Genomic DNA, 22,267 nt, shown 5'->3' with positions numbered 1-22,267 from the left:
TCTGGTTGGGTAGAGATGTATAATCTGTTGTCATTTTGGGGAGAAGATGAAACAACAATGTATTCAATCCTGTGTTAACTCATCATTAGTTTCAATATTTGGAAACTTTTAAGAGAACCTTGAAGTTTCAAAGAAGTAATCATGACTCATGAAATAATCAATGCTGATCACACTTATGCTGCCCTGTCTACTAACCACCCAGCTGACATTTAGGAAGCGTTCCCATTTCCCACAGGCAAGCACCAAACCCAGCTGTCTCTGCAAGTCATCTCTCCCTGTCTCTATCAGTAACATTTAAAAAATAAAAACCACCTCATAGTCCCTGCTGTGGGAGGTGACTGTGGATGTTGATGTCTTATTATTATTAATTATTATTATTATTATTATTATTTCCCTCTGCTGAGCACATTAGACAAATGCCTGATGGGTCTCCTCTGCACCCCTCCCCCCTGCATCACTCCCATTGATGCAGATCTTAGACCGCCTGCAAAGGCTACTAGTCTGCACTGCTTCTCTTTTCCTGCTCATCTATGTATGTGCACATGGCTGTGTTTGGTATGGAATCAGAAGCTGGTTTATTGGCAATAAAATAGCTCCTATCATTACTGAGATTAAACATAGTTAAGCATACAGATTCCAGTCACCTGCTTTCTGCTGAGGAAAAGTGGACAGCAGGGGTGCCTCTGAAACAGCAAAGCCCTTTCTAACTCAGCAGAAATGAAGACTGCATGCAAGGCCCTAGCTTTGGGATGCTTACAATCTTCCGACATAGCATAGCCCTTTATTTAAATAGTAATGTAGTGGTTTATGGCATCTTCATTAAAAGTTAAGTACAATTTGGCAATATTTATTTTGAAAAGTTGCTCAACTGCTATTTATGTTGGAGTGATGTGATTCAACACCAAAGAAAATAAGTAGTTATGATTTACCCTATTTCTGAAGAATGCAGTTTCTGTGCAGCACTAAGTATCATGTATGATATTCACTAACTTTTATTCATTGAACATTTCTATATTTTATAGTATTATTTGTATTGCTGGAGAGCTCTTTTTTAATTTTTATTTTGTTTTACTGCTTAAAGTGTTACAAAGAGTATTACATATGCCTCCTCCCCCCCCCCCCCTTTGACATTCTCCCGGCCTCCTCTACCCCCCAGTGTCTTGTGAGCTTTTTTTTTAAGAATGTAAAATGTTTCCCATTCTCTAACAAGTACTGTGGCTCAGTCAACTTGGGCTGCTATCACAAGTTATCATGGACTGGGTGTTTAGACAACAAATATGTATTTCTCACAGTTCTGGAGGCTTGGGAGTCTAAGATCAAGGTCCTAACCCATTCAATGTCTGGTGAGAGCTCTCTTCCTGATTCGTAGATCGCCATCTTTCTGGCTGTGTCCTCATATGGCAGAGGGAGAAATCAATTCTCTCCTATCTCTTCTTATAAGGGCACTGATCCCATTAATGAGAGATCCACCCTCCCTCATAGCCTAAGTACTTCCCCAAAGCCCCATCTTCAAATACCATCCAGTTGGGGATTATGGCTTCAATATGAATTTTGGGGGGACACAAACATTTAGTCCATAGCACATTCTTGTCATTTAAAATATTGGTCAAAAGGTGGCAGAGAGCACCGTAGTGTTTTTATCCTGTAGTTCTGAGCAGGTGTCAGCTGGACCTCTGCACTCTGCCAGTCTGTTTTATAAGAGTACTAGGGGCCCGGTGCACGAAATTCGTGCACTGGGTGTGTGTGGGGGGGAGTGTCGCTCAGCCCAGCCTGCCCCCTCTCACATACTGGGAGCCCTCGGGCGTTGACCCCCATCACCCTCCAATCGCAGGATCGGCCCCTTGCCCAGGCCTGACGCCTCTGGCCTAGGCGTCCGGCCCGGGCAGCGGGGACCTGCAGTGGCAGCGGGGGGTGCCACGATCGCACGGGCTCCGTCCCTGCCCCTGCAGGATGCCTCTGGCCGAGGCATCCGGCCCGGGCAGCGGGGACCCGCAGCTGCAGCCGCCCCGCGATCGTGGGCTTCAATTTAGGCCCAGGCAAGGGACCCCTAGCTCCTGGGACTGCCAGCTTTGACCGTGCCCAGCTCCCATCGCTGGCTCCACCCCTACTTCCTGCTATCACTGGCCAGGGTGGAAAAGGCGCCTGATTCTCTGATCATGGCTGGGGGGCAGGGCAAAGGCGGCCCCAGGGCCACCTTTGCCCTGCCCCCCAGCTCTTAGCTCCCCCCTGGGTTTCCGATCATTGTCAGTGGCAGGGGGCTTCGTCCTGCTTTCCCTTTCGCCTCCCTGCATTGTGCCTACACATGCAAATTAACCGCCATCTTGTTGGCAGTTAACTGCCAATCTTAGTTGGCAGTTAACTGCCAATCTTAGTTGGCAGTTAATTTGCATATAGCCCTGATTAGCCAATGAAAAGGGTATCGCCGTACGCCAATTACCATTTTTCTCTTTTATTAGTGTAGATGAGTGAATATCAGGAGGAAGTCTGTACATAATGGAGGTCACATCCAGCCACTATGAGGAGAGAAAACATGGGTTCTCCTTCTGCCCAAGAACACACTGACCTGTGAGAGTGGTGGTGCCTGGTGTGTGGGGGGGGCTACCATAAATAGCTGTCTACTGCTTCCTACATGTGGAACATGGAATAGTATGCGAAAAACTTTGATCTTTGAGGATTTTTTTTAGTTCTTTTAAGTCAGTAATTCTCAACCAGGGGATAGGCCACATGTCATATGTATCTGGGGAATTTTTTTACAATGCAGTTAGAAGCCTGGCTTCAGCCTAGACTTGCTAAATTAAATCTCTAGTGCCAGTGCCTGTAGGTTCTGAGAAAGCTCTTCCAGTAATTCTGTTGATTGAAAAAAAATGTTGATAAATTAATATTCCTTTAGTCATACAGGAGTTCAAAAATCTCAAAAGAATGGAAACCCTTCCTGAGTTGGGCCCTTAGGGAAGGACATTCAATTTAGGACCCTTTCCCATTTATCTGTTTGTCAGAAGGGGAAGAAAAGAGAAACAAATTATGAAAAGTCACAAACCTCCAGCAAATAAACCCCGAGGAGGAGAAAAGAGAGGAGGAAGAGGAGGAGGGAATTAAGGTCCCCTGGGACTTTCCTGTAGGCAGATTTATTGTCAATTAGGGCTTCTGTGCCAGACAACATGGTGTCAGTATTGCCATTAAATAGTGCAACAGGGAGGCTTAAATACTGGTTTAAGCCATAGAAAATCGAATGTCCAAATTAATGCATTCTGCTCTTTTAGTGAGAGAATATGGTTACTTCTAGTTCATCATTCCCATAGTCATGCTTTATCTCATTTGAGTTTAATACAACCTGCAAAGCTGGTTTGAGACATCAAGGGACTTGTCCCCAGTTACACTTTTAGTAAGATGGGGATCAGGACTTGAACCCTTTGTGAGGAAAATATTCACTTGGTGACATAGCTGAAACCCTTTCATGAGAGGAGAGGTCCAACGTCTTGTTTTCAAGGCTCCTTGGCCCGGCCCCTGAACACAGCTGCTCTGGAAAGGGCTCAGGAACATCCAGGCCAGGGTGTGGCCCAAGGAGTGGTTGTGACACTTTAAACTCACACATCTTTACCTTGTCTATTTTACCACCTGGAAATCCCAGGTGCATGACAAATAGTTCCTTTCATCACAAAGTGGAACCACTGAGCCCATGAACAGCCTGTGACAACTGAACACTATCCAGAAAGCACTGTTTTCATAGCACAGCTTTCAGGAGGCCTGACCGAGTTCTCCCTGTCCCTGGAAGGCTCTGCTGAAATGTCATCAGTGTAGTACTACTCAGCAGGGTTCTGGAATGACAGCATTCTAACAGAGAACAAGCCACTAGAGGAGGCATGCTTAATTCCAGTGTCTTTCACGTGCCTGTGACAGTAGGTGTTTGGGAGGGAAACGGGACCACACTGCCTGTCCTCACAGCCTCCTGGTCACCCTAAGGAAGGACAGAACACATTTAACTGCCATTGTTCTAATGATGACACTGTGTTTCCAAGAAATGCAATTTCACCTTAGAAATGTTTGCAATCTGACTAATTATAAAAATGATATTATTTTAAATAATATTTTTTAGATTGTGGATTTGAAAAAAAAATTGCCTTTTGTACAGAAATGAGTTAAAACGAGAACCATGGTTAGCCTACATGCTGTGCATCTGCCATGCAAGTCCTGGCCAGAGCTCCCTGCTCCTCTTGGCCATAAGCAGTCCTCATAACACTTGTCCTTTGACGAAGCTGCAAGGAAGTCTGTGGGGATGGCTGTTCGCTTGGAGCAGGTGGCTCCTTGCTTTTCACAACAGATGACTGTAAAATTAGTAGAGTATTTTAAGAACAGGCTGATTGAACACACAACTTGCTTTCTTAACAGTGCTGAATGCACAGTCCACTACACCTGGCACCTGAGCCCTGCTTTCTTTCAGGTATATATGATGCTCATTGTCATCCAACGTGTGTGGCTGTGGTGTGTGTTAGTGTTACAGGATTTCAGGGTAGGAGGGATAGGGAAACTGAGACAGGAAAGTTAAAATAAGGCCAAACAGTGTGGGTAATTTGCAGCCAGCTTGTAACTAACAAGCCATTATCTTCCCCAGCCAATGACACAGAGCAAATGGTTAAAAAAAAAACACAACAAACCTACCTAATGACAGAATGCAGAAAGGGAGGGAGAGAGGGGAAAGGGAAAAAAAAAAGGCCATTTTACTTCCTAAGCAGAGAAGCCAGCAGTTCCAAGGCTTGGCAAGATAAAGTTGCCAGGTGCTTCTCATGAATTCTGGCAAGTCCACAACAAAGTAAAAAAGGGACCTTGAGAATTAAGCTGTACCAAAATAGTCAGCAGAGGAATATTGAAGCCCAAAACAGGAGGGTATATAATACCTCAAACCCCCACCCAACTTGCTCTTCAGATTAGCTGAGAGCCAGTCTGTGCTTCATGAGCCAGATGTATAGGTTTGCCTTTTCAATAAAGGTGCATGCTTACATTGCTTTAATGAGTTGGCTTTTCACAATGCAGTCAAGGACTTCCGTATAAATTCATTTATATGAAAGGACAAGGCTCAGAGGGCTGTCCTGTCCAATAACACCTCTCTGGTGTTGGTGAGAGGTGCCTATAATATTAGGACCACTTCTGTCTCTTGCCTGTGTTTTCTTTAGCTGGGCTGAACCCCTGACTATAGAGCTCCTCTAAGGAGGGGGGCAACCAAGCTTCTGCCTGCTACGGGACCATCACTGATAACACCTGGCCTGGTGAGACCTGAAGCTGTAGAACTTTGTAGCCACTCAAACTAGCATCCTGTTGTTAAGGTTTCTTTAATGGAAGAAGAATTGTTTGGCTTTAATGTTTTTGTATAAGTATGATTTTTAAACATATTGGTTCTATTTTTAAGATTCATTGCTGTGAGTATGGTGTTCCTTCATTTCTATATCCAAGAAGTATTTACTGATTAGCACGATAGGCAAGCGCCCTGATAGGAAAATTCCCAACAGCCTTGACCAGACATTGTCTTACCCTCTGCTTTCCTCCCACAGTCTAGAATAGTTCCTGGAATATGGTATAATCCTAACACATTTTTCAATGAATTAATTGCACCCTGAGACAAGGGTACATTTCCACAAGAGTTCTTATAATGATGAAAGTCAGTATAAAGACCTTCTCTTTTGGCAATCTTTATCTGCCAACTAGTTCTTTCCTGGATATACAATCAGATAGGCTCTATAGCAGCAGTTTTCAATCTGTGGGTCGCGACCCCTTTGGGGGTCACAGGGGTCGCCTAAGACCATTGGAAAACACATATATAATTACATATTGTTTTTGTGATTAATCACTATGCTTTAATTATGTAGCAATGAAATTGGGGGTCACCACAACATGAGGAACTGTATTAAAGGGTCGCGGCATTAGGAAGGTTGAGAACCACTGCTCTACAGGATGGACACAGCCCCACAGCAAATTATGTAGTTAATAAACCAGCAGATGCTGACTGAACACCTACTCTGTGCAATTCCCCCTCCTAGACAATTGGGTCATTCCAGGACATATAAAGATACAGTCTCTGTTTTCAAAGAGTTTCTATACAAAAAAAACTTAACAGTTGCCACAGAGGGACAATGACCACCGAACCCACGCACAACCTAAGCTAATTTAACACAATCCTAGGTAGGACTCTTTTTTACAGTTTCCTGCAGTGCTGAAGCCAAGGAGGTGGGCATAAAAGGGAAAGAACTTCAAGAGACTGGAGGAGGAAGACCGGGTGGCTGTAGAAGTCAGAAGACTTCAATTGAGCATTGAGGCTGAGGTAGAAAATGGAAGAAAGGACACGACAGGAATACAAGAGTGTGTGTGTTGGAAGGTGACTGAGAATAGCAAAAATAGAGTCTGGAAGAAGGCAGAGCATACAAACTATGCCAAGAGTTAATTCCATTTAGCACAATTTGAGTCAATAATAAATATTTATTGAGCACATACTATGTGCCAGGCATTGTGACAGATACTAAGAATACAATGGATAACAAGACTGATATGGTCCCTGGCTCACTGGTTGGTGGGAGATACAGACAATTACAATACAGTGTGATACTAAGTGCTATGATAGGTAAAGCCTGGGTACTATGAGAAGGACACAGAATGGACCCAGTCCAGATGTGGGGGTCAGGAAAACTTCCTAGAAGAAGGGATGTTGAACTGACACCTGAAGCCAAGGTAGGAATTAGTGAGGTGAAACTCTACAGGTAGCGTATATAGCATCTGCCTTAAAAGAGCAAGCATGCTGGGCCATGGGGATCTGAAGCTGGCTGAGTTTGTGAGGAGACAAGGGGAAGGTGTGCTAACAGATGGGGCTGGGGATGGAAGCAGAGGCAGATTATGCAGTCTCTTGTACTTTGCATTAAGCAGTCTGAACTTTATCCTAAGAGCAGTGGTAACCACTGAAGAATTTTAAGTAAGGGAATGAAGCAAAGAGATTTGCATTTGGGTTGTGTAACTATCCTCAGTGTGTAATGGCTCTTAGAGAAAAAATGGGTGATAAGAACAGAAGGACAACATGTAGCTGGATTCTTGAAGGTCTATTCCTAACACAGTGCAGAATGGAATGAATATTTCATGAGTGAATGAGTGAGTAAATGAATGAACTGATCAACCAATCAGTCATTCAGTGTGGGACTGAAAACATGAGAATTTAGGTGGAGGCTAAAGTTGTCTGTGTGCATGTGAGGTTCCAAGCGAATGCATATAGAACTCTGACATGTCCTCTAGAATCTTCTCAGACAAATGATAACAACAGATGACAAGAGGGTGCAACATAATAGAGGGAAGCAGCTTCAGTGCTATAGTCCAAAGGTCCTGTCTGAGCCCTAGTTTTGCCAGTTATTAATTTTGAGTTGCACCTTAAGTTCTCTGACCCTCAGGTCCCACATAATATCTGTTCCTTATGTGCAAATACATAGCTGTATAAAATGGGAATAAGTTCTCACAATCTACCCACATTTCTGTTTACAGTCGATGCTTAGGAGATGAGGTTGAAAGGGCGAGTCGTCTCGGGGCCTGACCACGCTGCTGGCGGCCTCAGGCACCGACTCCCCAGCCCACGGCGGGAGCCTGGCGCAGGCTGCCACCCGCCCGCCGCCCCTGGACCGGACCCACGCGGCAGCAGCGGCGGCAGGGCGGCAGGGCGCGTGCCCTTGCCCGAGGAGATGGAGGAGGAGGCGATCGCCGACGCCCCCGGGAACGAGACGGAGGACGTGGACTTCCTGCCTGGGCTGGAACTGGTCGATCTACTGGACCCCCAGCAACCGGACTGGCCCCTGGAGCCCGGGCTCAGCTCGCCCTGGGGGGGGCTAGGACTGCGCCCTCCATCTTGCCCTGGGTCCTCCATTTTTGGGGCGGCCGCCATGTGCTCAGGAGAGTGCCTTCTTCCCGGAAGCCCAGGCCCCTGCTGGCCACGCCCAGGATTTCTTTAAACTAACCAATGACAATCAAGGGACTAGCGCGCCATAGAGATGACCCGACTCGCGCCTGGCCAATCGGCGGGGCCCACAGTCCCCTCTCCTGCCCTCACTCCATCCCCCTTTAGGACCCCCTGTCCCATCAGGCCTCTCTCTCTCTCGGCCACTGGAGCTTACCGTTGCATCGGTGAGTGTGGCAGGGGAGCCAAACCCAGGTTTGAAATAGATGACTCTTTGCTTTTGCATCGGACTGACTGGCTCCCTGGGGGTCTTGGGAACTTTGAAATCTGGGCACAACAAGGTGGGGTTTTCAGCCCAGTGGCATTTCTAAGTCATCCATTGTAAAAAGAAATTCATGCAACCTGGGTGACAGTGGAGTTGAAGGTGAGCTGAAAGGAATTTAGGAATCATGCCACCAGTAGTATTCAAACTTTGGACAGGTGACTCTCAAGCTTTTCAATTGGAGACCCTGGCAGAGAGGTTGAGAGAAGGACAGTAATGGCCATGTCCTGTTGCTGTTCCAGTGAAGGGACAGGGGGCAGAAATAAATAACGTGCTTGAAGGCCATATGGATCAGTGAGGTGGCTTGAAAAACACACACAGCCATTTAGGGATACAATCTAGACTAGAACTCAGCTCGCCTAAGTCCAATGCTCTTTTCACACTCCACCCTGTTACATTAATTATGTCAATTTGAGATCTTAGAAAGGATAACCTGTGTGAGGTCCAAGCTAACAGGTCTCCTCACAATTTTGTGATTGTAGCTGACAGCCCAGAACTAGATGATCTTACAGAAAGAGAGGCCAAACTGGGAATTATGGCTGGAGGAAGTGAAGTGTCCTGGGATCTGGTAGTCTGGAAAGGAGGAGAAGCCCTTGTGAGGTATGGGAGTGGGGCTTGGTGGTGGAGAAAAGCAGGAAGAACCATGCATACATGGACCCAGATATATTAACCAAAGAATAAAGGAAGAGAAGAAAATGCAGCAGGTGAAAAATAGGTCTGGCAGAAGGTTCCTGAGGTACTTAGGGAACCAACTCAGTGGGCAATGCTTCATGTCTTGCAGATCAAAGAGCACAGGCCCAAAGCAACTGTGTTTTGAGATACTTTAGATATGTAAATGTTCCTCCTCACAGCATTTTTCATATCATATCAGCCCCGCCTTCTCCCCAGCACACTAACACATTCACACCTCTGGCTCCTTCCAGTCTGGGCTTTGCTATTCCTGCAGAGGAGCTAGACATCAGGGCAACATCACTGAACCAAAAAGCAATTGATGAAAACAACAGCTTCCTTAGAAGTGTAATTTTCAGCTTGTGGCCTTGAGTCCCATATTTCCAAATCCCCTTCTATTTCCTAATGCAATACAAAGACTCAGCTGTTAGGGGAGTCAATATCATTTTACTAAGTAAAACCTGATTGAATTATTTTTCCCTTTTCTATCCTGCCTGAAAAGTCTAATAAACCAAATAATCATAACAAAAAGGCCACTTCCAGTTTCTCCAGGAAATTCCCATGCAAATACTGTTGAAATCAAATTGACTAAGTAATTCATATTCTTCAATGATCCCTGAGGTAGGGTTCACTGTCACAGGCAGATATACCATCTCCACATCTGTAATATCCCGGCACGAACATCTACAGCAGACATCAGAGCCCTTTCATCAAGATTAAAAGCAGTGAGGCCTCTGAGCTTTCATACATTTCACCATCCACATTAATTGAGCCCTTTTCTACCAAAGGTTTTAGGCTCTGATGCAAGACAGGAATTTGAAGCATGTACTCAAGTATTTAATGTTGTTAATATCTATGGCACACACACACATCAGCTTCACTCAACAATCCAATGATCTTGTAAAATAAAGGAAAAAAGCAGCGGGGACTTCTTCAGGACTGTAAGCAAAGCTGCTCCCGACAAGTAATAAAACAGCTGCCTATTCACAGACCTTTAAAGACGTTAGGAAAATAAAAGAAGTGAGAGTACTTGTAGATAGGAGAATCATTTTAATTTTTACATTCAAACATGTTGATTTGGCTCTGAAACGTGTCCCAAGTTAATTTTAAATATAACACATCCGATACAGTCCTTGTCATGTTTTTGTTTTTATAACCAACAGACAAAATTTAAACAATTCCTACCTGGAAATATGGATGGTCTCTTTTTCGGGCGTCTCAGGTGAATAGGTTCCAAGTTTTTAATGTTTCTTTGAAGTCTTCCTCTAATATCATGTCCTAGGAGTAGTTCAGGTGGCAGACTACTCCGTCTTGATGACTTGTAATCATTTTGAGCTGACTGTAGCTTGTTCTTCGTTCTGGAATACAAATTGCTGTCATCAACTGCCATTGCAGGAAATACATTAGGGACTCTTTAAAAAAATCTGCAAAGCCAGAGTCAGTGGCAGACACTGCCACCTCCAATCAGGTTCAGATGCCCTCTTGCTTTGCCCCACACTTGTTTGGGAAGCTCAACAAGTTGATAGGCACAGACTTGAACAGGTGTAGAATTACTAAGTGGCCCCTCCTTTCAACACTTAATAGCACCGGGAGGAGAGATGCAAAAAAAATCATTAGGGGAATGGGAACAGCTGTGGCCACTCCCAAGCTCTTGTAGACAGCAGTAAAAGCGGGGCAAATGGTTGCTGGGTGAAATTTCTGTTTTACTGGAGCAATGCCATAAAGCAAACACAACTCACTGCTTAAACTAGAATACCTACGCAGATTGTAGTTCTCATTATTCTTGTTTCCAAACTCTTAGAGACTTTAAACTTTTCAAGAAACATTTTTACATGCCCTCATAACTTTTGTCCTAAACTACATACTCAGAACACACGTTAAATTCCTTATTTGGCAGGAAACCAACTGGAAGTTGGCTGGAGAGGATGAGATAGTTGGTGATGATCAGGAAGGAACCTGGGCGTGTGTCAAGCAGCAGTGCTGGGAACCCAGTGCAGCCCACGCTGCCCCTTCCATTCTGTGCTCTACCTGGCAGATGGCTGGTCTAAAGTTCAGCTGTCTGGCTGAGAAGTTAGAGGTCTGACAAACAAGTCGTGACCCTGACACTGATGACGGCCTCCATTCGACAAATACAAAGTAGATGTTGTTATCCTTGCCGGGCTTCTGCCTGGCTTTCCACTCAAATGGTCAGTGCTTTGTTGGTCTGAGGAAAACTAGCATTTACCAGACTCCTGCCTTGACCTGTCACATGTTTTCTTACTTTCTCTTTCGGATTTGCATTTTGCCCTTTGTTCTCTTTCCCCTTGCTCTATTTATGTGGAAATGTTCCACACTCTTTTCTGAAACTGCAGAAATCCTAACTCTAATTTATCCCCTGCAGCTGTGCCCCAGGGCTGTGTCCTCTGTGCCCCTCTTCCCTAGCATTCATTCTCTCCCTCTCCCTCCCTCCCTCCCTCCCTCTCAGGATAAAGAAGATAGATCCTGCTTTTTCTCTTCCCAGTCCTTGGGATCAGTACATACAGAACATTACAAAGGATTTAGGGGTTGGTTCAGAATCACTTTGGTTTCCTGGGCGCCAAGTAGGTTTCACTGTTTGTTAAAATGTAGAAGTTAGATCTCTCTACCTAATTAAGAGTATCTTTCCACACTAAGAGAAATTTCATTCTCTATTCTCCTTATTCTTCAGCAACAGGTCTTCAAAGTACAACAGATTTTCTTAAAAGCATTTTTTGACAAGTATGTCCAGATTAGGGTTGCCATTATAATCCAATTACAATGCAGCAATTGTATTTACATAGATTATTGTTAATTTTATTAATTCTGAGAAACACCTACACTGTTTCTCTCAGGACTTGAACTATTTTGTCAAGCTGAAAGGACCCTCAATTTTAAAACAATTTGTGGCTTGTACAAAACTGTTTTTAAAAGCCCGTGAGACTGCTCAAATCTCCCTTAGCTTAATAAAAATAGATGTTTTTTCTAATAAAAAAATAAAAGTATTTTTAAAGTTTGAGGTAATTATTTAATAATAGGAAAAAAATCATAACCCAATTGTCAAGAACGGTGTTTAAGTTTCAAATAGACAGCAGGACAGAGTCTTAGGACACAAAATACTGGGAGAAATACAGCAATAACAAGAAGGTGGAACTCTTTAGGGCTGTTTCTTTCCTAATTCAGTGTCACCATGGGCCAAACGTAACAGTGTATGTGAGATGAAATAGGAGTCTCAGAGGAAAAGTGTTATTAGCACACAGTGTGCCACTGGTACAACTGCACAGTGTGCACAGTAATTTTGTCGGTGTCTTCAAGAGACTGGCTGGAAGCACAGATGAACTACTTATGCATCTGGAATGCATTATAACAACAGCCATCACTTACTGCATGCTCAAACTGGCCAGGTTCTGTGCTCAGCCTTTGACATACATTTCCCTGCTGCCTCTTCCAAATCACCCTGTCCCAGAGATCACACTGAGGCACTGCATCAAATGTCTAGAAGTTGGGGGAGAAGATGTGAAGGTAGGTTTACCTGAATCCAAAACCCATGGTCAAGTCCATGCTTTAAACTACAACACCATGCTGATTATTAAACATATATAACACCTAAAAGAAATGGAAAAGACTTTCTCTGTTTTCCTTGGGCTGAAGCAAATTCCTGTTCCATCAGTGGTGGGCTTGAGGTGTGGTCCATGCCCTACCTTGGCCTGTCCTATGTGACTGAGCCGTCAACAGGCCTGTAAGGTTCACAGCAAAAACTCAGAAAAAGCAAAAAGAGAATTCAGACTTTTGCTTTAATAATAAAGTATCTATGTTGAGGTTTTTCATATTAAAATACACTTAATTAAATTATTATATTTTTCTGAGATTTAAATTATAATTAGAAAAAACCCTCTATCCTTCTGAAGAGGTACCCTTAATCCCCCCATCCTCTAAAAATTAAATGATGTAAAAGAGGGCTGAGGGTTCATGGCACGCTCAAATTAACCCTTCTTCTGCCCAACCATCCTCCCTCATATGGAATATAATCAGACATGAATTTAGCTTATTTAAAATACATTTTCTTAATGAGAACCTGAATTTGCTATTATTATAATTTTAAGGCAATGTAAACAAAGACTAATATTTATTTAAAAGAAGTATTAAATCTGTGAACATGAAAAAATAGAAACTTTTCTTTCAAAATATTTAAATTGGTAGACAACATGAATGATAATCAACCACAGAAAATTTAGCTTGGTTGGTCTGAAAGAGAATATTCATAGACAGTAACATTAAGTCTACCCCACCCTCTTTATAGTAATAGCCAAAAGCAGAATGTCATTTTCTCAAACAGTCAAATGAATGATGATATTGGGCTCTGGGCTAAGAGTTCTCTCAAAACCTATAACATATTTAATTAATTTTAAATATATAATGGGACATTTTCTATCACTATATTTTTAAAAAAGTATTATGCTTTAAAAGTCTCCATTCTCCTAAAAAAGATATTAATATCTTTTGAAGTATTCCTTATCTTTCAAGAAGTTGTTTATTTTATATTAAATGATGTTACCATCTCATGAACATTTTATTCTTTCTGATGGTAAGACATTGTCTTCTTTTTCTTAGAATGTTCAACTATCCATAGGAACACATTTCTTTACTTTGCAGCCATGCTCTCCTTGTGATTCTGGATAGTTTTTAAATAGCATGACTGAATAATTCTGCTTTTGCGACCAACCAAAGCCCCAAACTTCAACATAGGCATTGCTACAGTCTCCCCAATCCTGGACCTGGACAACTGACTTTCAGAAATGCACCTGAGATCTTTTATGTGGCTTCCAGGAGATTTCATTTTGTTGGTTTTGGCTCTTAGATCCAGCCTTTGCTTTTTCCCACATGTTTGGGGCTCTGTTTGGGATGAGAGCTGAAAGAATAGTATTCAGAAGCTTCTTGTAATCTTTTTTATTCAAAAAAGTTTTCTTAACCTATAAAAATCTAAGTGTTGCCCTGACTGGTTTGGCTCAGTGGATAGAGTGTCGGCCTGCAGACTCAAGGGACCTAGGTTCGATTCCGGTCAAGGGCATGTACCTTGGTTGCTGGCACATCCCCAGTAGGGGGTGTGCAGGAGGCAGCTGATCAATGTTTCTGGCTCATCGATGTTTCTAACTCTCTATCCCTCTCCCTTCCTCTCTGTAAAAAATCAATAAAATATATTTTTTTAAAAATCTAAGTGTATAAATTTTGTATTTGGACAAGCAAATAAATCATTGTTCCTTAGGAATAAGCTATTTAATGTCCTGGTGTCTTGATGTTCTAATCTAACAAATTAAGGAAATCATTTTTGCTTCTTTCAATGAATTGTGTGACTTACCTAAGTAATGGTTGATATCCTAAGGTGAAAGATGTTATATACAAAGTAGATAATAGATAACAAATTGAGAAATTACATGTATTCATATAAATGCCAGGAAGTATTATTCTGGTAAATGAATGCCACTTTTATAAAAATTATTTGATTAGAATGGTATTCTTAACAACAGCGCTCAACAAAATAAGAACTGAAGGAGACTTCCTCAACCTAATGAAGAATATCTATAAAAAAACTTACAGATAACATCATACTTAATGATGAAAGACTGAATGCTTTCCAAGATCGAGAACAAGGCAAAAATGTCTACTCTTTCCAGTTCTATTTAACCTTATACTGGATGTCCTAGCCAGTGAAATTGGGCAAGAAAAAAAATAAAAGGCATCCAAATTGTAGAGGAAGAGGTGAAACTATGTTTGCAGATAACATATGTAGAAAATCTAACGGAATCTACAAGAGTTACAAGAACTAAGTGAGTTCAGCCAGCAAGGTTTCAGGATACAAGATAAATGCATAAAAATCAATTGTATTTCTATATTAGCAATGAAACCTGGAAAATAAAACTTAAAAAACAACATCATATGATTATTAAATATTTGCAGATAAATTTGACAAAGGATGTGACATATATACAGTAAAACTACATTACGAAGAAATTACAGAAAAACCTACAAAAGTAGAGAAAGAGAAAGATACCATGTTCATGGGTCAGAAGACTCAATATTATTGATATCAATTATTTCCAAATTAACCTATTGATTCAATACAATCAATAAAAACCCTAGCAAGCTTTTTTGTAGAAATTGAAAATCTGATACTAAAATCCACAGGGGAATGCAAAGGATCAAGATTAGACAAGACAAGTTGGAAGATTAATACTACTAATTTCAAAATCTTGACATAAAGGCACAATAATCATGAAAGTGTGGTTCTGGCTTAGAGACAGAGAGAAAAACAAATAAACAATGGAATAGAACAGAGAATCCAGAAATGAGCCCACATATAAATGGACAACTGATTTTTGAAAAAATTGCAAAAGCAATTCAGTAGAGAAAGGATAGTCTTTTTAACAAAGTGATGGAACAATTATATATGCAAAAACAGTCAAACAAACTTTGATCTATATCTCACATCACAGGCAAAAATAAACTAAAAATGCACCACAAGCTTAAACATAAACTCTAAAATCATACATTTTCTAAAACAAAATATAGGAGAAAACCTTTGGTTGATAAAAACACAAATTAATAAATTGAACTTTATCAAAATTAAAACCTTCTAAAAAATGTATTTAAATCCCCTGCTCTTTGAGAGACACTGTGAAGAAAATGAGAAGTCACAGACTGGGAGAAAATATTTGGAAGGCATATATTTGGTAAAGAAAAAAGCCAGACTAAAATGTTTGTATACTGTATGATTCCATTTATGTAAACTTCTAGAAAATGTAAACTCAGCTACAGTGACAGAGAGCAGATCAATGGTTGCCTGGTGATAGAGATAGAGAGGTGGGAGTGAGGGATTACCAAGGGGCATGATGAAATGTTTGGGGTGACGGATTCATAGGTATACACATATATCCATACTAATCAAATTGTACTCTTTAAAAATGAGCAGTTTATTATATGCTCATTAAAACTCAAAACTTTTTTTAAAAAGACAATGTTATACCTTCCCCCATACATTTAACCAGATTCAGAAGTATTCTGAACTTCAACTGATAAAATTAATAAACAAAAGTTAAACAATTCATCTGAATCAAGAGTAAAAAATATACATATACATAAGAGTTTTGTGGGTCTTTTTCACTGAAGACAAGTATTTTCTTATCCTGATTTATGTCTTTAGTTTTTAATTTCTGCACCATAAACTCCAACAATGCCAGAAAGGATGTCTACATTGACGTACCAGGTATACATTCATCGTTAAAGTGACTCACAAGAGAATGTGGTTAACAACTATTACGAATGAACAAATGGGTCAATGAATAAAAACCTAAAATAAATAACTAGGCATTTGTTAAGAAGTTTCCTCATAAGTTCCCAAGAAAAATTGTGAAAGCTTAGGCCAAAGAACTTCAAGATCAGCAACAACATAGATTATCTTAGCTGGTTTAGGGACAGCCTTGATAGACACCAAAGGGCTGGATAAAATTAGCTAGTCTGAAAGTTCTTCCCACAGTTTCTGCCACTGCTGATGTTCTGAAGACTATCCTATTTGAATCTTCTAGATGGAAATGGCAGCAGAAAACTTTCAGTGGCTTTAAAGCTGGATCTAAACTTGAACTGATTGTTGAGGTGAAACCACACAATGACTGAAAAGAATTTGAAATGTCCCGTTTTTTTACACATTGAGCTAGTTATATTCTGTGCAAATGCAGGTGTAGTCATTGGAAAAACTTTGTAACCCATGGTCATTTAAATGCCAACTTAGCTTTGAATGGTTAGCATTTTTTTTTATATTCTACTGCTTGTCATGTACACAATAGAAAACTTTCTCAGAAACTGATATTAAGCAAACAAAAAATATGTAAGAGTATAGATTTAAATATCTAATGGATGGAGAATTCTCAAATTCATTTAGAACAGCAAAAATATTAACGTGTACCACAAAACAAGTCTCCAAATACAAATTTGTTTCAAGTTTTCTTACTATATGAGATATTCTCTTATTGCTACCCAATAAAACTAAAAATCAATATAAATATAGCAAACAACATTGTCTCTTAACCCATTGCTGATAATAGTAATTTGCTGTGCACTTCCCCTGTAATGTCCCGTGCTAAGCATTTTCATGTAGTATTTTTTTTTACCCTCATTACCATTATCTCCACTTTACACAAAGCTTCTCCTTTGCCTCATTCTCATTTCTGGACCATTTTCTGTGACCAGGAAAATGCTACTGAATCAAATGAGGACTATCAGAAAGTGTCCTTCCAATACCTCCATTCTTAGATGTTGACAGAAGCCACCATTTTCTTTCCGCTGTCCAGGAATTAAATTCCAATTCCAGACACCTATGTTTTATTCAAGACTTTAGAAGTGCAATGTTTGTTTACTTTCTATTGAGTCCCAGCCAGCTTTCAGAAAACTTTATCAAAATTTGAGACCATCCTCATCAGTAAGGTGGGTCTTAGTTCTCCACTTCAGTTCTCCCAAGTTCCCCCATCATCTCAGAAAGATCTATCATCTATCTATCTATCATCTATCTATCTATCTATCTATCTATCTATCTATCTATCTATCTATCATCATCTATCTATTCTTGTATTTATTTTTAGCATTTTCTAGATTAAAAGGTGATTTATTTTATACTAGAAGTCCAGTACACAAAATTCGTGCACATTGGGGAGGGGGGAGAGGGGAGGAGTCCCTCACCCTGGCCAGCACCCTCTCCATTCTGGGACCCCTACACCAGCAGTCGGACATCCCTCTCGCAATATAGGACCACTGGCTTTTAACTGCTCACCTGCGTGCCTGCCTGATCACCCCTAACCACTCTGCCTGCCTGCCTGGTCACCCTAACTGCTCATCCCTGCTGGCCTGGTTGCCCCTAACTGCCTCTGCCTTTGCCACCACCACTGTGGCTTTGTCTGGAAGGACGTCCAGAAGGATGTCCGGTCTAATTAGCATATTACCCCTTTATTAGTATAGACTAGAGGCCTGGTGCACAAAAATTTGTGCACTCAGGGGGGACTGGGGGTCCCTCAGCCCAGCCTGTGCCCTCTCACAGTCTGGGACCTCTCAGGGGATGACCACCTGCTGGCTTAGGCCCACTCCCTGGGGGATTGGGCCTAAGATGGCAATCAGACATCCCTCTGGCAGCCCGGCAGCCCTCGGGGATGTCCACTTGCCAGCGGGGAGCAGGCCTAAACTGCAGTCGGACATCCTTAGCGCTGCTGAGGAGACAGGAGAGGCTCCCACCACCACCGCTGTGCTGGCAGCCATCAGCCTGGCTTGTGGCTGAGCAGAGCTCCTCCCATGTGAGAGCCCCCTGACCACCAGAGGGCAGCTCCTGCATTGAGCGTCTGCCCCCTGGTGGTCAGTGTGTGTCATAGTAACCAGTCATTCCCAGTCTTTCTGCTGTTAGGGTCAGTTTTCATATTACTCTTTTACTATATAGGATAGAGGCCTGGTGCACGGGTGGGGGCCGGCTGGTTTGTCCTGAAGGGTGTCCCGGATCAGGGTAGGGTCCCGCTTGGGTGCCTGGCCAGCCTGGATGATGGGATGATGGCTGTTTGCAGCTGGTCACACCCCCTTCAGGGTGGGGTTCCCGCTTGGGTGCCTGGCCAGCCTGGATGAGGGGATGATGGCTGTTTGCAGCTGGTCACACCCCCTTCAGGGTGGGGGTCCCCACTGGGGTGCCTGGCCAGTCTGGGTGAGGGGCTGAGGGCTGTTTTCAGGCCAGCAGGTGACTGAAGCTCCCAACCTCTCCTTTTTTTCTTTTTTCTTTTTTATTCTGGGATTTATTTACCTTCTATAGCTGTCACTGGAGCTGAGAGCTGGCTTTAGCTCTGAGGCTCAGCTCCAGCTCTGAGACCTTGGCTGCTGAAAGCAGGTATCTGGGTTTGTTTGGGTTCTATAATTGGAACACTGTTGCGGTCCTGCTCGCTCCAGCTCTGACGGCTGAAAGCAGGTTTCTGGGGATTGTTTAACTTCTATAATTGCAACATAGTTGCTTAGAGTGCAAGCTCAGAGGCCAGCAGCGGCAGGCGGGGAACCTTGGCTTCCTCTATCACTGGAGCAAGCAAGCCTCCTGTTCACTTCAGCTGCCTGGCTGCCGGCTGCCTTCTTGGTTGGCAGTTAATTTGCATATCTCGCTGATCAGCCAATGGGAAGGGTAGCGAAGTTACAGTTAATTACATGTTTCTCTATTATTAGATAGGATCATATTCTAGAATCTAGGGGAGGTCCAAGTATCAGAAACAACATTGTAAGTCAAACCAACATCTTTTCACCCCTGACAAAATATAACTATACATTTATATTACTAATCTTTGATAAATAGTTAAGAGATAGGATATAAAACAACTTTGAAGCAGATCTATTTTTGGTTTGTTGCACAAAATCCATATTTCTTGCTGGTTATATTAATACTATTAGTAATTACAATTTAAAGGAAGACAAATATTTACGGAGACAAATATTTTTATAGTAGCTAAATCACAAAATAATTCCATGTTTGATTATTTTTTAGAAAACTCTTTTGATTACAAAGGAAATACATGTTTGTTGCAGAATATTTGAAAAGTACAAAAATGTAAATTAAATGAAACTTTAAAAAAATTATATAACCTCACTAATCGAGACAACCACTGCCAACATTTTGGCACATTTGGTTTTAGATTTCAGGCTTTGTCCTGCTACTCATCACCCACCCAGATTCAACTTCAGAGCTGGCTCTCAGCCCATGAATCCATCAAGGGAATGGTGCTACATGCTTAGAGGGCCCTGCAAAGAACCAATCCTGCTTAACTCTGTTTAACCAGCATTTTTCAAACTTAGCTGAATATGAAATTTCTTTCCCCTTTCTTTCTATGTAACAACTATTCATATCCTTCAGCCCTGATGTTTTACAAAACAAGTTTGGGAACTGCTATCTTAACCCAAACCCATTTGTTAATGGCCTCTTTGGGCACTGTGGCAGGCCATGGTGGGAGAAACCAGAACAAGTTTGTGATGTGCCTTAAAGTCCCACTCATTGTGCTCCAGGCCCCCCTCCCCTACAAGTAGACTACGCCTCGGTGCTATGTGGTCAATACAAAAATCTGCTACCTTCCCATGTGCTAAAGAAGGTGGGCGAGAGAAAAGTAACTTCAAATAATTCATGTCTGGCTCAGGAGTCAAAGACAAGCCAAATGAATTGTCTTTATAATTATAACTTATACAGACAACTAAAGAAATACATTTTTACTTATTCAGCACACCCCAACACTTGGAGGGGGGCAAATTAAAATATAATTTCTATTTTTTTACAGATTGTCCTCAAAGTAGATGGAAAATAACTAGGACACAGTGTTCTCACTCTGTCAGTAACCCCTCTGTTCTACACAAACCTGTATTTTTCTTGTTGTTGAACAAGTTTCTCCACAAAGGATCAGCTCTCACACCACCTCTATGAAAAGCTATCCTATCACAGAGGTCAGTGTTTTTCCATCTATGCTTTCTTGTGTTTTCATTTTGGTCTTCATAGAGGTGTACAAGTTTGACGAGTAATTTAATAAAACCCATTTTGTGGTTTTCCACTTTTCTACAATAATTCCTCTGAAATTCTCAAAAGATGAACCACCACATTAGCTCAAACTTTTGTATGTATTTATTTATTGTCAGGCCTTTATTTTTACTTACTACTGATCTGAAAGGCTAGTATTTCACTGCAGTTTTTCTAAATCCCCTTTCCACACTGAGAGATTATTCTTATGAAGTTTACAGTAATGAAACAGGTGAGAATTTTGGAAAATTTTAGAGTTTTGGAAAACCTATCATGGAAATCTCAATGTAATTCAGACTTAAAAATATATGATACTTACTAACATTACAAGAAATATAATTCTTTACATCACTTAATACAAGAGTTCCATGTATTGTTTGAGTTGTCATTCTGGAAGGTAATACATATCATACCATATATGAAGCTTCTTTCCTTAGAAAACATCTACCATTGTACTTCCACTTTGAGACACCAAAATGACTTTAGTGAATGCCTCAATCTAGAAATAAGCAGTATTTTGTGCAGTTGCATACTTACTAGGGGGAAATGAAAGGCTGGGTAAACATATATGGCCAGGGTGAGTAGGGTGAGGATATACTAACAGTGACTTCATTTTTATACTGACGGTATAAGGGGGTCTCTGGCGACTACTTGTGAACATTCTTTCCTCCAAACCAAACAAGTTAGTAATTTGAAACTTCTTCTCATATCCTGTAGCTGTCAGACACCCTTCCTTGACACAGATTCAAAGCTATAATTTTCTACATGCTTGCTCTTTTTTTGGAGAAAGTGGTTTGTGGTTTATGTTGTTTTGTCTGCATTCCTTGCAAACATCTATTCTGATGCAATGCTTTACAGAATATATCTTATTTTATTAATCCTTATTGGGGGGGGAGGGGGGGGGGACAATACATACATATATCTACACTAATAAAAGAGAAAATGGTAATTGGCGTACAACGATACCCTTTTCATTGGCTAATCAGGGCTATATGCAAATTAACTGCCAACTAAGATTGGCAGTTAACTGCCAACAAGATGGCAGTTAATTTGCATATGTAGGCACAATGCAGGGAGGCGAAAGGGAAAGCAGGAAGAAGCCCCCTGCCACTGACAGTGATCGGAAACCCAGGGGGGAGCTAAGAACTGGGGGGCAGGGCAAAGGCGGCCTTGAGGCCGCCTTTGCCCTGCCCCCCAGCCATGATCGGAGAATCAGGCGCCTTTTCCACCCTGGCCAGTGATAGCAGGAAGTAGGGGTGGAGCCAGCGATGGGAGCTGGGCACAGTCGAAGCTGGCAGTCTCAGGAGCTAGGGGCCCCTTGCCTGGGCCTAAAGCGGAGCCCAAGATCGCGGGGCCGCTGCAGCTGTGGGTCCCCGCTGCCCGGGCCGAACGCCTCAGCCAGAGGCATCCTGCAGGGGCAGGGGCGGAGCCCGTGTGATCGCGGCACCCCCCGCTGCCACTGCGGGTCCCCGCTGCCCGGGCCGGACGCCTAGGCCAGAGGCATCAGGCCTGGGCTGGGGGCAGAACCAGTGATGGGGGGGAAATGAGGGTCCCCTGCCCAGGCCTGACGCCTCTGACAGAGGCGTCAGGCCTGGGCAGGGGGCCGATCCTGCGATTGGAGGGTGATGGGGGTCAACGCCTGAGGGTTCCCAGTATGTGAGAGGGGGCAGACTGGGCTGAGGGACACTCCCCCCCCCCCACCCCACACCCAGTGCACGAATTTCGTGCACCGGGCCCCTAGTATATATATAATCACTAAGTATGTGTTCATCTAGAACTTTATCTCATATGTCTAAGCAACTTGTGG

General features: G+C 42.3%; 1 protein-coding gene across 9 annotated transcripts in view; it reads right to left on the bottom strand.

The window, feature by feature from the left end:
* Nucleotides 1–22,267, bottom strand: part of FRY (FRY microtubule binding protein) — a 608,287-nt gene that overhangs the window by 466,116 nt on the left and 119,904 nt on the right. For 3 of the 9 annotated variants that reach the window (XM_059684113.1, XM_059684114.1, XM_059684115.1), the window contains exon 1: nt 10,092–10,444. In XM_059684113.1, coding sequence (XP_059540096.1) covers nt 10,092–10,296 — 205 coding nt within the window. In that variant the 5' untranslated portion in view covers nt 10,297–10,444. Of the gene's footprint in view, nt 1–10,091; nt 10,445–22,267 lie in introns of those variants that run through there. The other 6 variants (XM_059684104.1, XM_059684105.1, XM_059684106.1 and 3 more) reach the window with 3 other exon arrangements.

Source organism: Myotis daubentonii, chromosome 2, assembly GCF_963259705.1.
Source record: "Myotis daubentonii chromosome 2, mMyoDau2.1, whole genome shotgun sequence".
NCBI lineage: Eukaryota > Metazoa > Chordata > Mammalia > Chiroptera > Vespertilionidae > Myotis > Myotis daubentonii.
Note: the sequence above shows the minus strand (reverse complement) of the source record. Positions and strands in the feature narration are given on the sequence as shown.